The sequence below is a fragment of the Mytilus galloprovincialis genome, unplaced genomic scaffold (genome assembly GCF_965363235.1).
Source record: "Mytilus galloprovincialis unplaced genomic scaffold, xbMytGall1.hap1.1 HAP1_SCAFFOLD_35, whole genome shotgun sequence".
Lineage (NCBI taxonomy): Eukaryota > Metazoa > Mollusca > Bivalvia > Mytilida > Mytilidae > Mytilus > Mytilus galloprovincialis.
This window is the reverse complement of record NW_027467985.1, coordinates 67,228-83,207: the sequence shown is the minus strand read 5'-3', so window position 1 is coordinate 83,207 and position 15,980 is coordinate 67,228. Positions and strand designations below refer to the sequence as shown.

Sequence of the window (15,980 nt, the reverse complement as noted above, 5' to 3'; positions counted from 1 at the left end):
GGAATATTTTAATTTATCTTTTTGCCTTCTATAGGACCGACATGGAATTCCAGATTTTTTTCTGAACCACATCCCAAATTTTCCATGGATTTTTTTCTGAACCCCATATACCTTCTATAGGGGGGGGTATGGATTATTTCTGGAATAGCCCATTCACTACATGTATCTGTAGCATTAACATCCTGACACAAATATGTGTGCAATACGCATTGCTGAAATGTGACGTTTTTCTCCTCAAAAGATGATATTGTTGTAACAAATCTGTGTTTATTTTTTTTATAGTTTATGAGCATGGCACCTACATCCCCATTTATCTTGTTTGAAGAAAAATTGATGGAAGTCATCAAAAAAACACCAAAGACATCACCCCTGGAGATATATATTTTAAAAATATATCTGGAAATGAAAACAGAAACTGACATTGTTCAGGTTTGTACTATAGTCATGATAGTAGGATATAGACTGTCTGATGGACATGCATGACAATTTTTTATACCCTGTAAGAATATAAGATGGTCCCAAATGTTTGTTTGTAGACTGTTAACATCATGTAAAAACTTGAAGGCATTATTTGACGTTTTTATACCCCATCAAATGAAGTTTGTGTGGGTATATAGGAATCACCTCTGTCTGTCTGTCTGTCTGTCCATCCGTCCTGCTCATTGTCCTGAGCAGAACTTTTGTACCTTAGTACCTACATTGTAGGATTATCAAACTTGGTATGTGGATGAATCATATACGGGAGGTGGATGTGTCACGAATGAAATTATGTCACAATGACCTTGACTTTGATCTTCATGATAGCAAAACGAAGATGATGTGTCACGTACCAAATTTAGGTCAATGTGACCCTTGACCTTCATGATAGTAAAATGTCATCCACTTTTTTCTTTATAATTTTTAAAGCTTTTCTTCTTCATGTTCTTCATGTCATAGCTTTTGTACTGTAGAGCCTAGGTGGTTGTATCATTGGCATAGCTTTTGTACTGTAGAGCCTAGGTGGTTGTATCATTGGAAGATGAACTTCTTGCGATATCAGATGTAAGTCTCATGACTTATAGGGTTAGGCAAGTGAGAGGGAAAAAGGGGTGGGGTATAGAGTTGTGCTCATAGTTTCAAGTTAGATTTAATATGGAACAAGAATTTCATTGCAGACTCAATACACATGATACATTTACAAGTTTAACTTCATACCCTTGGGAAGGAGATTTGAAAGAATTTTGACACGCATCTTCATCAGTGATATCTCACCCATTATTTCATGATGTTATTATTATACAATTTTATTTCTATCTATTATTCAATTTTCCGTATTTAGCGCCAAAGTTCGGGAGCGGAGTATCACTAATAAGCATCAGTTCACACAGATTTCTTGTTTTGCTCTTGCATACATATATTATTATTTAGTGTACAGTTTTGTAACTGCTGAATATTGATTTTCATGTGTGTTATCTTTAGGAAGTAGGAACCAAGTATGACAGTCCCCCTCTAGATGAGAAGGACAGTTGTGGACAGAATTCAAGGAAAAGGAAAGAAAAGAATAGACTTTACACCTGGATAAAAAATTTCATAACAAGAAAGACGTGTGCACCTGTGGAATCTTGTGAGTTTATGATGTTTATCATGTTTATATGCACATTGATTTAAGAATTGAATGCATATTTTTTGTACTTAATCGGCGTGTAAAAGCGTTGACCGAAGCACATTTTATATAAAGCGTGGAAGCGCTTCATACAAAAAATGTGTGCACGGTCAACGCTTTTACACGCCCATAAAATGCAAAATCTGCATTCAATTCTTAAAATTACATTTTCAGTCAAAAAAAAACCAAAATCACATCAAAGTTCAAGGCAATATTTTTTCTGCGCCAGTCGAGTGTTTCGTCTATAAAAGACTCATTAGTGACACTCTTATCTAAAACTATGCAAATCCAAATCACTATGAAGTTGAAGAGATTATAAACCCAAAATATACCGAAACAGGGAACCAAAATAAGACCAAGGAAATCCTATGCCTTGAAGTAGAAAAACTTTATTGTTTTAAACAATTTCAAAATTTATAACAGCACATTTAGTTTGATGAATCACGTCAGCACCGAAGTGTTGACTAGCGGAGCGGGTTAACCTCTAGGAAGAATACCTCCACCAGCAGTGAAAACCATCATGGTGTTAAAAAAAAAAATCACATCAAAGTTCAAGGCAAGATTTTTTCTGCGCCAGACGCGCGTTTCGTCTATAAAAGACTCATCAGTGACGCTCTTACATGTATCTAAAACTATGCAAATCCAAAATCACTATAAAGTTGAAGAGCTTATAAACCCAAAATATACCGAAACAGGGCACCAAAATAAGACCAAGGAAATCCTATGCCTTGAAGTAGAAAAACCTTAGTGTTTTAAACAATTTCAAAATGTATAACAGCAAATTATGAATTTCCAACATAGTGTATTTTAACAGATTTGAGCTAGGACTTACATTTTCTGAGCTATAAGGGGCTAAAAGGGGTTAAAAAAGACTTCTCTTTTTTGTTCGTCAAATTTTTATTTTTCATCTTATTTTGGTTTTGTTTTTATGCCCCGCCACGAAGTGAAAGGGGCATATAGATTTACCCTTGTCCGTCCGTACATACGTATGTACGTCCGTCTGTCCCGATCTTGGTTAAGTTTTGCGTTAAGGTCCATTTCTCAGAATGTGATAATGATGTACCAATGATATTTCATCAGTATATTCTTCTTAAATAGTACTACATTGATCAACAACATTTGGGTCAATTTGACCTACATTTCATGCTTGATTGACTTCAATAACTTTTTTCATAAATGACCATTGTGAAGAAACCTATTGTAATATATGAATGATATTTCACCACTGTGGTGTTCCTATGTAGTGTAACACAGTTCAACAGTTCAGCATCTTTTGGGTCACTATGACCTACATTTTATGCTTGAGTGATTTTGGTTAAGTTTTGCGTTTAGGTCCATTTCTCAGAACCCTATGGTAGTGCATCAATGATATTAGACTGTTGTAGTGTTCTTGCTTAGTGCAACACAGTTCAGCATCTTTTTGGTCAATATGACCTACATTTTATGCTTCAGTGGTTTTGGTTATGTTTTGTGTATAGGTCCATTTCTCAGAACCCTATGGTAGTGTATCAATGATATTAGACTATTGGTAGTGTTCTTGCTTAGTGCAGCACAGTTCAGCATCTTTTTGGTCACTATGACCTACATTTTATACTTCAGTGATTTTGGTAAAGTTTTGTGTCGAGGATTATTTCTCAAGAACCTAATGTAGTATATCAATGATATTAATGTATTGTAGTGTCCTTGCATAGTGCAGCACAGTTCAGCATCTTCTAGAATACCATGACCTACATTTTATGCTTGAATGATTTTGGTCAAGTTTTGCATTTACTGCCATTTCTCGGAATCTGTGGTAGTGTATCAATGATATTACACTGTTGTAGTATTCTTGCACAGTGCAGCACAGTTTGACCTCTTTTTGGTCACTTTGACATATCTTATGCTTGAGTGACTTTGGTTTAAATTTGCCATACAGCTCTTTTCAGCAGCATTTTGGTCAATTTTTACATGAGAGAACATGGAACCTCATATTGATCTAAATGGCAGGGCATCTGTGGCTTACAGACACATTTTCTAGTTTTTCTTTATGTTCCTTATGAACTTTCGCAACAGTAGAGTACGACAGATTTAGCATAGCTTTTACCGTTTTCGAGCTATTAGGGGCCAAAGTGGTGCTAAATAAAAAAAAAACCAAAAAAAAGTTTTTTTATTACTAATCAGAATTCTCTGTCCAGCATATTACTGTGTCCAGCATATTATTGTGTCCAGCATATTATTGTGTCCACTTTAGTAGTGTGTCAATGCTTGCCCAAATGAACACCTGTTCGACCACTGCGGTCGTATCATGCTGCGCTTGGCGTAGCTCTTTATTCTGGTAATGCTTCAACCAAATGATAATATCTTTGGTATGTAGCCTTATTATGAAGAGTTACAGATTAAGTTAGAGTTTGGTGACGGTTCAATGATTTTCACGGAAGCTACAGCCCTTGGACATAGAAAAATTCAATATCAAAGAAATTGTAAATGTAAAACCACTGGCAGTGGGGCTAAACAAACCAAATATAAAACATACAAAACAATAAAAAGTAAAAGACATAGGTTAAAGGTAAAAGTGGCCCAAAATATAAAATATTTCTATACATACAAAATTACAGTGAATTATAAGTATTCCACACTTTTTTTTGTAATGTTCAACCAATTGATTTTATTTTTGGTATGTGGTCTTATCATGAGAAGTTACAGATTAAGTTCTACTTTGGTTGTGGTTGAATAATTTTTACGGAAGTTACGCCCTCGGACTTAGAAAATTACAGTGAATTTGAAGTTTTCAGCACTTTTTTATGTCCCGCCACAAAGTGGTCGGGACATATAGTTTTACCCTTGTTTGTCATTCTGACTTGTTGCGCAACAACCAGTTTTCCAGACTTTTTTACTAAACACCTTGAGATATTGAACTGATTTTTGGTATATAGATATTTATTGATGTTACAGATTGAGTTTGAGTCTTGTTACGGTTCATTGATTTTCACTTTTGTCGTTCAAGAGTTATGGGACTTTGTTCATTGAAAATTGACATTTTTCACAAAAACTCAAGTTTACTTTGACCAATTCTTACTAAATTTTAACATGATGTTACATGTAGGTCCTATGTAGAGTAAATGCCTTTGGTTTTTGTTATTTTCCCTATTGTCCTTTTAGAGTTCTGGAGTTGGGAGCGGACTAAGTAACTTACTTTTTTTTTGTGAATAACTAAAGAATATTTTTTTCCTATTTTCATTTAGATTTTTTTTGGTTCTATATTTAATTTATTATTTTTTTCATTATTTTATTAAATTTTATTTTTATAAAAATAATTGTCTGTTTGCTTTTAAAATTCACATAGTGTTTCTTCTTTTGTTTTGTTTGAAATAGACATGATCTGATAATTACAGTCGAATCTGCTTAATCCGACACCTGAATATTCCGACATCCTGTGAAATCTGACAAAATTTACTGGTCCCGAAAGTTTTCTTTAACATTCTTTGTTAAAAAATCTTCTGTATTCCGTCACCCGTCTACTCCGTAATCCGACAGCATTTTCAAGTCCCAGCCTTCATAAGTACTCTAATTATACTTGTTTAATCCGACCCTTTGATCTCCTTAATCAATTTATAAACAAGGTAATCATAATTCAGTCAGGTGTATTTCATGCATTTTTATTAAAGGTAATTTAATCCATTACCTGTGTACACAAATATCTTGTTATTTTTTATTGATCGGATAGGAAATTTGAGGCTCAGTACGGGATAAAAACATTTCTACAACATATGGAAAATATATAAATCTTAATACATACTTTTCATAATGTCTTTCTTAATTCAATGTGAGTAAATTGTTGGGGAAAAAAATCCAGACGAAGAAATATTGCTAATTGGACTGTGAAATGATTTCATTTTGACAGTTTAATTTATGTGACCAGTGTCGAAGACGATATTCCGACTAAATGATACAAATAACCATGACTGGGAAAATAGTTAAACAATTGATGAAGACTAACACTGTAAATGTTCTAAGAACTTGTCAATCTCACTGAAATTTATCGTACTAAATATTTACAAGATCTTGGGAATTCGTACTTGACGTGGTGTAATGTTTCATAAACACTATTTTTCTTTAAAGGATCTCCTTAGTAAAACCTATTTTGGGTGTTATTGCCCACGTTTGTATCTTACATGCTTATTTCACTTTTATCAAATGTGAAACCCGAGTATTCCGACACCCTGTCCAATCCGACATATTTCTCTGGTCCCGAGGTGTGTCGGATAAGACAGGTTCCACTGCATATGTTTTGAAATGAACTATAAAAAAAATTCGGAATGGGCGTATATTGCACTTGTGGCGCAGCTGTTTATTCTAATTCTGATTTCCAATATATTTCAATAATAGTGAACTACCAACATAATCGTGGCAAGCAAGTTAGACTGTCAAGAAAGTAAGCATATCAAACACATTACTGTATGAAGCAAGCTACTGGTAACACAATTCCTGTGTTGACCACAATATAGGTTATTGAGTAGTCAACAAAGTAGGTTGTTGAGCACCTCAGTTTGTATTGATAAAATTATCTGTAATTTCAAATGTTATTTTGGACTGTCAATTAAGTCATTTTAAGCTTGAGAGGCAAAATAAACCTTTGCAAAAAAAAAGCTCAGACCTGTCCTCTGTTTATCATTGGATGAAAATCTTATATTTTCAGTTAAAGAAAAATGGACCAGATTTGCAGATGCAAATCCATCTGTGGTGATGCAGTACGTCATAAGTAGGCCCAGGGTAATAGAACAACTGCAATGCATTTTGGACTCTGATTCAGGTAAATTTAGAGTTTTACCAAAGAAACAAATGGAATTGTGAATTCAAAAACATGTGTTTTTGATTTCTGTTTAATAATTGAATGATTAATTGTAATATGTTTTGCATTAGTCCATGATTGCAGAATATTTAATTTATTTCAGACAACATGTATGAAAGATGAGCATTGTTGATTGCTTTATAGATTATTATTAGGGTAATGTGAGCTTTTGCCACCATGAAACATCTATCATAACTTATCACACTTTAATCTTCCCCTCTGAAACCGCTGGGCTAAATGGAATCAAACTTGGCAGGATGCATCTATGTAAGGTCTGTTATAAAATTGCCTCATTTCGTCCTGATTGGACAACAAAATTGGCTGCCATGGGCAATTCTTGATGCTCACCTGAGCCTCTAGTTTTTTTTTTATTCAGTCATCTTCAAAATTGTTACTAAAAGAATGCATAGATCACACACAAAAAATTAAAACGGCATTAAAATTGCTATATTTAGCCATTGATATGTTTGGTTAAGACTATCCAGGTAAGCAATTTATGTTAGTTAATGAAATATCTTTCCTTATTCAGAGAAAGAGTTAGAAATAGACAGAGAAGAAGATAGAAATACTCAGATGGAAGGTGTAGAGGCAGAAGAAGATTTTGAGAGGGAACAGTTCATCGATTCAGAAGAGAATATTATCAATGAAGAAGAGGGTATAAATATTGTCAAGTGCTGTTTTTATCCCCCCTGCTAAGCGAAAGCGGGGGGATTATGTCATGTATGTAATGCAGTCCGTCTGTTTGTATGTATGTAATGTCATGCAAAATCTCAGAAACTAGAAATGATGGAAACTTGAAACTTGGTAGCATGTTAGAGTATGTGATCAGGGTATGAAATTCATGCCCTAGGGCAAATTTATGAGCGAAATTTCGTTTTTGAGATAGGCAGAAAATGGTGAAATCTTCCAAAATATTTACAATAGGAAGTTGGTTCCAACAGTATGACCTCCCATTATGGGTACCAAGTCTAGCAGTGGCATGGTATTTTGCCTGCAAGCCCTGAGGGCATTTTCCTAAGGGTTAAAAATAATGACAAAATCGATTCTGCACGAACTCCTCTTACACCTTTCATGGTAGAAACAAGAAAATTATAAGTGTATAAGTAGTACTATGAAAGTTGTCTGTGTCGAAGGTTTCGGAATTTTGAACTTTGCCCTTAGGGCAAAATGATTTCCCACCAAATGATTAATATGCGACATCTTTTGGTATGATTATGATCCAAGCAACTAACTTTTTATACCACCGCAAAAATTTTGCGTTCGTATAATGGTATCGCCCCTGTCCGTTGGCGTCGTCGGTGTCGGCGTCGTCGTCGTCGTCCAGATTAATGGTTTCCGGACAATAACTTAAGTTCTGATAGAGCAAATGCTACGAAATTTTAACACAAGGAATATAACCACAAAATACAGCTTGGGATTGTTTTTGGGGGTTATGCCCCCGCCGGTTCCTGAAATAGGGGCCAAAAAGGGCAAAATAAGTGTTTATATTAAATATGATGTAGAGGATTTATTTTTATGCCCCACCTACGATAGTAGAGGGGCATTATGTTTTCTGGTCTGTGCGTCCGTTCGTCCGTCCGTCCGTTCGTTCGTTCGTCCGTCTGTCCCGCTTCAGGTTAAAGTTTTTGGTCGAGGTAGTTTTTGATGAAGTTGAAGTCCAATCGACTTCAAACTTGGTACACATGTTCCCTATGATATGATCTTTCTAATTTTAATGCCAAATTAGAGATTTTACCCCAATTTCACGGTCCACTGAACATAGAAAATGATAGTGCGAGTGGGGCATTCGTGTACTGAGGACACATTCTTGTTTGTTCAATTTTAATCAAATTTTTTTCATAATGTTCCTTATGAAATCCCGCAACTGTAATATTGCAACGGATTTAACATAGCCTTTACCGTTTCCGAGCTATAAGCGGCCAAAGTGGTGCTAAATCCCAAAAAACGAACTTTTTTATTTCTTGTCCGATTTCAATGGGTTTTTTTTTTTTGATTCCTCATGAAATTTTAAGCGATTTGAGCTAGGACCTACGGTTTCGGAGCTACAAGGGGCCAAAAGGGGCTAAAACTGCCTTCTCTTTTTTGTTCGTCAAATTTTTATTTTTCATCTTATTTTCATTTTGTTTTTTTCATTATGTTCCTTATGAAATTCCGCACCGATAGTATGTCAACGGACTTAACGTAGCTTTTACCGTTTCCGAGCTATTAGGGACCAAAGTGGTGCTAAATAAAAAAAAAAAACTTTTTTATTTCTCGTCCGATTTCAACGGGTTTTTTTTCTTTGGATTGCTTATGAAATTTCCAACTCAGAAAATTTTTACCGATTTGAGCTAGGACTTACGGTTTCTGAGCTACAAGGGGCTAAAAGGGCTAAAATGAACTTCTCTTTTTTGTTTGTCAAATTTTTATTTTTCATCTTATTTTGGTTTTGTTTTTTTCATTATGTTCCTTATGAACTTCCGCACCGATAGTATGTCAACGGATTTAACATAGCTTTTACCGTTTCCGAGCTATTAGGGGCCAAAGTGGTGCTAACTCCAAAAATAGAACTTTTTTATTTCTCGTCAAATTACAACATTTTTTTTGTTTGGATTCCTTAACAAATTTCCAACCCGTTTGATTCTCTCCAAATTTAAGCTGGGACTTACGGTTTCCCTGCTACAAGGGTCTTAATTTCTGTGTCCAGTATATTACTGTGTCCAGCTAATTACTGTATCCAGCAAATTACTGTGTCCAGCAAATTACTGTGTCCAGCACATTATTGTGTCCACTTTAGTAGTGTGTCAATACTTGCCCAAATGAACACTTGTCGACAACTGCGGTCGTATCATGCTGTGCTCGGCGAAGCTTTTTATTATGTATTAGTATAACAGTTGGAACAATACTGTATGTTTGGATTCCAAATATGGCAATTCCAACTTTGGTAAATTTCCTGAAAGTCTCAAAGACTGTTTAAATTTTGGAAATGTTCCTTGAAACTAATTGTGTTTTACAATAACATATAAAAAGATATGCACACTTGGATTTTTAAAAAATGCCAATTCCAGTTTTAAGAAAATTCCTGAAAGTCTCAAAGACTGGCAAATCTTTGAAAATGTTCTTCAAAACTTACTATTCTTACATTGCAAAAACAAACAAAATATTTTTGAATGTTCAGATTTCCATTTTTGGTAAATTTCCTGAAAGTCTCAAAGACTCATTATTTTTTCAAAATTTAACTTGCAATTAATCTCTTTTGCTACATTTTATTTATTGGAATTACATGGAACACTAAGATTTCAAAAAATTGCAATTCCAAGTTTTGTAAATTTTCTGAAAGTCTTAAAAAGACTGCTTGATTTTTGGAATCATTCTACAAGACTTACCATATATATATATCATAAAAACTAATGAAATGTTTTGAAATGCTCTGATTCCAAAAGTTGCAATTCCAACTTTGGTAAATTTCCTGAAAGTCTCAAAGACTAGTTAGTTTTTGAAATGAAACTTTTACGCTGATGCTTGTAAAATGGGTTAAAACAAGTCCAATGTTTAGTGTGGTATAATAAAACAATTATGTCCTTCATGAAAAGTTAATATCCAAAATTGTTAAATCTCGAAAGGGGGAATTTCCCTTTGGCTATGCCCGCAGGAAATAACCTCTTCCTCGATTTATCAATTTTGGATACAGTAAAACCTGTGTAAACCGGCCACCTCTGGGACCGTCAAAAAGGGCCGATTTAGGCAGTGGGTCGGTTTATTCAGGTTTTCAGATTGACAGGAAGTCAGTGGTTCATGACGTCAGATATTTTACAGAACTGCATATTTCATGCAATTAACAAATAATAAGCTTGTATAGTACAGTAGATTACTGACATATTATAAATTAGTGTATTGAATAATAGAAAATTCTGAAACTAATTTTATTTAACCTAGAGTGCCGATGATTTGAACACAATATATATTTGGACATGTCCCTGCTTTTTACCATTTTTCTACGAACGAAACATCTTCAATCATTGCTCTCATTGGTATGAGAAAGTTAAGAAATCCATCATCTTTGGAATTTGAAAAATGATTCATACATTTAATGTTTGTGAAGAAATACTCATATGAAGTTAAAGTTTCTGGCTCGTCCGCTTCATTTTCACTTTCGCAGATTTTGTTTGCGTCGGAATCTCCACATTGTTTGAATTGATAAACACGAGTTGTTTTTCTGTCCATAAGTTTCCTCCGTAGGCATTGAAGATTAATTTTCCATAGCAGTTATTTCGTTTCAAAAGTGGTCGGATCTCTGTCGACTTGATCAGTTGATTGACATCAATCAATACCGTTATGATAAAAGGCCAAACCGGTTTTGACAGGTAATAATTAAAGTAATTTACTGTATTGGGACTAGATAATTAGATCGGAATTCCGAATAGACAGGGTCCGGTTTACAAGGGACATTTTTGCAAAGAATATTAAGGGAAGGAAGTGGGACTTTAATTTTCGGCCGGAATTGACAGGAAACCGGATTACTCAGGGTCCGGTTTTCACAGGTTTGACTGTATTAACTTTCCATGAAGGTCATAATTGTATATTATACAATTTATGACTTTTGATGAGGTGGATACAAGGATTTATTTACCTTGTACAAATATTTCATGTGATTAAGGTCAATATTTAAGAAATAGTTCAAGACACTGAGGGCCTTTTGGAGTGGCCTGCCAGTCCATATATTACAATTTGGCCTAAAGTTTCAATGAACAATTTCTTTAATTATACTTTCAACTGTCCTTTACCGTAACATGACTATCAATCTTTATTTTTAAAATTTTGTAAAAAAAAAAAATGAGTCTTTCATTGATATTTTATTGTAATAATTTGATACATTATTTAGTTTTACCCCCGCTTAAAAAAACGGGGTATATAGTATTCGTTGTGTCCGTCCGTTCATCCTTCCGTCCCTAAACTACTGAAGGGAATTCCATGAAACTGTCAGAGAATCTTTGTTACATGTTCCCATTGTGCACCTCCTAATTTAGATTTTGATCCTACCAATTTCTGCGGTTTCCAATAGCAAATCATGGACTTTGTCTGTCCCTTCGTCCGTCATACTAAGCCATCCTGTTTACGGACTTAGTACATATATTAAACATATGGCTGTTAATGAAAAACATGTTCGACTGTATTGACTAATATCTCAAAAACCATTCATTGCAAACAGAGAAAATGTGACAAGGACAAAAATGTTCAGAATGACAAGATCTATTTAATTTATATTTATGTCAAAATTGTTGGATACTCCTGCATAGGGGTTATTGGCCATAAATGACAGTTTTTGGCAAATTTGAATGCTTTTGGCTATTATCTCATAAACTATTATCACTGTGCTTAAACGGCTGTGGGTAACTTAAGTTACCCACAGCCCAATATGGCGGCGTAAAATAATGCGATTTTAATTTTATCAAATATCTTTAGATTTACGCATTAATAATTCTTTACAAGTTGTCAATGTATTGTATCTAAGGCAAAATAATCAACTGAAAACAAAAAATGTAATGCATTTTGTCTTAGCTTAGCGTAAGAACAATTTTAAAAATGGCAAAAGATGTCCGTAACTTTTCTTAACCGAAAACTCTGGCTGTGGGTAATTTTTCTGTTGTAGCCTTTGGATGCATAATTTTTGCGTATATAAGGATTCTTTATACATAATGATCTGACATTTGTTTTCCTTTTCCACGGACACCGAAGAAAATGACACTCACAAACATGGGGATAATACCAACTTAAGCGCTTAACTTTGGTCCGTTTAGCTGTGCTGGATGTACAAATACACAGTCAGGTCCGGTCAGATTAGGGACATTAAATCCGATGCCTCGTATAGGAAGAGTGCCACGCTCTCTACGTTCATGAAAATATAACATAAAATTGCGTACCAATACAGGATAATTTGTACATTAAACATGCAATAAACTTCAGCATTTCAGCTACTGCAATTTACAATCATTAGATCTGCAAGTTACACGCATCCGCTTTACAAGTTAAGGGCATCTAAACTGTAGAAAAAGCAGCAGGTACACGCATCTTACAGCTCACTAAGAGCTTTAAAAATGAAATAGCTAGACATATAATAAACATGATTCTGGTCTATATTAAATCTTGAGACACTGACCTTTTCCTAAATTGCAAAATTCAACAATTGTAACAATTTTATAGGCTTAAAAGCTAGAAAATATAATGCCCATATTTTCGTATGCCATCTACGGCTAACCGTAACTGCATTTACGGGCATCGGCTTTATACCAGTGATTTTCCACTATTAACAGCTACCGAAGGAGAGACAGGGTTTCAAAGAACTCAATAAATCATTATCCCAGTAGAAATTTTATTTTCAACTGTTTGAAGAAAAACAACAATGTGATCCTGGCAAATCTATTTGAAATTACATATATGTAATTGCACTATGTTTCGATGAGTAACACAAGTAAATAATGAAGAAAGTTTATTAACCCAACTAGTCCTGGTTTCTTTAAAAATAAGGCTAAGATATTTTCATTGTTTCAGTATTAATGTACGGTTTATTCCCTTTTGTAATTTCATCTGAAAATTTGAATATTGGCACCGCATAGAAGAAAAACATTTAAGCTACATGTTCAGATTTTTCGGCTTCTTAATATTCATCTTAAACTAGTTGATGAAGGACAGCCGTGGTTTGTTATTGTAAAAATGTATGTTGCAGTACTGTGTTGCTGTAATTTTATGAGTAAAACAGACAGAGTGATATCACATATAATCTAGAATAAAAAATGTTGAAGGGGTTTAGTGTTTTGCTTTAAGGGATCGTTTCGAAAATTGGAACTTCTGACTATGAATTCCCCTTGCCGTTTTTGGGAATAAGTAAGGCGTTAACCTTTACTCTTTACTGTAACTAAATGTAGTTGTATACCAACTTACGATATTTCATAGCTTACCTTTATATTTTTGTGTATAACAATATAAATTCTGAGAAAAGTTAAAGACACATCATGAAGTTACGGACATCTCTGTAAATTACGTAAAAAAAGTTACGGATATCTCTTGTAAAAGTTACGTACCTCTTTTGGACTTTTAAAATCAGTTGTTTTTCGACTTATTGTTTTATACTTAAGTTATTTCTACTTTTATTAGTGCGGGCGAAACTGATATACATCTTCTTGAAAGCTTTATCTTCGTTAAACAACTTTGTTTTGCTTTAAAATAACTAAAATCTATATAAACAGAAGATGTCTTGCGCCATCTTGGGCTGTGGGTAACTTAAGTTACCCACAGCTGTTTAAGCACAGTGATTATAGATAGAAAAAAAAATATTTTAGATTGCAAATATGTTCAGCAATAAAAGCTCTACACACAGTTCAAATGACCACTTGTTATTGGATTTATTGCCCTTAAATGTTTATTACTTGTTTATTACCATATCCTCTATTTTTATATTTTCACCGATTTTAGTGCTTTAAAAAGTATCTTTTAAACTGTTATAGATATATTGAAAGTTTGAACAGCAAAAATGTTAAGTAGGACAAGATCTAAAAAATACAGCCAGTGGGTCTGAAATCATCCTCAAAGGAAGATTTAGACAAATTTGAAAACAGGTGAGCGACACAGGCTCCTTGGAGCCTCTAGTTACCTTTCTTGCAATAGTTACTAGCTGGTTCGTGTCAAGCGCAAAATTATTATGATTTACATTCAGAGTGGAATTGGTAACGACACGGACACATAAATATTCTGAAATATAAAACAGCAATACAAGACTTGACACAGCTTGTTTTTTTTTTTTTGTCAGATCATACATTATTTTTTTTATTTTGGTCCTGGTAATGAAACATCTGTCAAATATGATATTCATCTTTTGCAGATCTACCAACAATGGAAACTCCAATTTCCTATCCAAAAAGGAAAAGAATTCCTAGAAAAATATATACTCCAAGCAGCAGTAAAGTAGCTGAAAAGCAAGAAAACAAGAAAAGTAAGAATTGCTGATTTGTATTATTGGTTTCTGTTTTGGTCACTTAGCCTGAAAGGCTTGCAAGTTTTTGCCATCACTAAGCATTTTCATCCATTATTTATCGTCTGTCTGTTGTCCATCCATCCATAATTTATGTTTTATTTTGTTCTAAAACATCAAACGGACAGATGGATCAGTATAAACAATATGCCCTTCACTTATTGTCACGGTGGCACGAAAAAGGCGTCTAATTTTCCATCTAGTTGTAATTTGACCATGTCATGAATATTGTCCAAGTCCCTTCCAACAACAATCGTCAATTTAAGGAAAAAAAATCCAGTAAATTTTCAAAAGTTGTAGGCTAAAAAATATCTTTAAACCTGAATTTCTTTTTATATTAAATAAAATTGACAATTTCGATTTTCAGTTATGTCAAAAGTAGTCATATTTTTTCCAACAAAGTGAATTTTTACAGATTTGAGCTAGGTCTTAAGGTTTCAGAGCTAAAAGGGGCTAAAACGGACTTCTCTTTTTTGTTCATGAAATTTTTAATTTTCATATTTTCATTTTGATTTTTTCATTTTTCATTGTTTTCCTTATGAACTTTTGCACTGGTAGAGTCTCGACGGATTTAACGTAGCTTGTACCGTTTCCGAGCTATTAGGGGCCAAAGTGGTGCTCAATCCCAAAAAACAAACTTTTTTATTTCTCGTCCGATTTCAAAGGTTTTTTTTCTTCTTTAGAGTCCTTATGAAATTTCCAACATAGAGAATTTTAGCAGATTTGAGCTAGGACTTGCAGTTCTTCCAACCTATTAGGGGCCAAAGTGGTGCTTTTTAGTACTAATGTAATTTCTGTGTCCAGCAAATTACTGTGTCAAGCATATTATTGTGTCCACTTTAGAAGTGTGTCAACACTTGCCCAAATGAACACTTGTCGACCATTGCGGTCGTATCATGGTGCACTCGGCCAAGCTCTTTATTCTTGTATGTTGTTCATGAATTCAAAAATGCTTCATCCAATTGAACTGAAATTTTAAAATTAGGCTGGAATTGGTAATGTCTGGTTACCTTTTGTTTTTTTCCAATTTTGCGATGTGTCCAGAGTATGGGACTTTGATTTTTATAAAAAATGCCATTTTTCTTGAATGTCGTACAGTAACTCAAAAATGCTTCATCCAATTAATCCGAAATTTTATAATTAGGCTAGAATAGGTAATGCCTGGTTCTCTTTCGTTTTTTTTCTGATTTTTCTATATGTTGTTCTAGAGTTGTGGGACTTTGGTGTTAAAAAAATGCGTTTTTCTTGTATGTTGTACACTAATTCAAAAATGCTTCATCCGATTGAATTGAAATTTTAAAATTAGGCTGGAATTTGTAATGCCTGGTTCCCTTTCACTTTTTATTAGCTCACCTGACCTGAAAGATCAACTGAGCTATTCCCATCACTTGGCGTCCGTCGTCGTCGTCCGTTAACTTTTAACAAAAATCTTCTCCTCTGCAACTGCCAGGCCAAATGGAACGAAACCTAGCCACAATCATCCTTAGGGTATGATGTCCATGTCA

General features: G+C 34.2%; 1 protein-coding gene across 6 annotated transcripts in view; it reads left to right on the top strand.

Annotated features, from left to right (window-relative positions):
* Window positions 1–15,980, top strand: part of LOC143059881 (uncharacterized) — a 43,830-nt gene that overhangs the window by 7,987 nt on the left and 19,863 nt on the right. For all 6 annotated transcript variants that reach the window (XM_076233455.1, XM_076233460.1, XM_076233454.1 and 3 more), the window contains exons 2-6: window positions 283–429; window positions 1,459–1,603; window positions 6,318–6,431; window positions 7,000–7,125; window positions 14,326–14,436. In XM_076233455.1, the coding sequence (XP_076089570.1) occupies window positions 283–429; window positions 1,459–1,603; window positions 6,318–6,431; window positions 7,000–7,125; window positions 14,326–14,436 (643 nt within the window). The remainder of the gene's footprint in view (window positions 1–282; window positions 430–1,458; window positions 1,604–6,317; window positions 6,432–6,999; window positions 7,126–14,325; window positions 14,437–15,980) is intronic.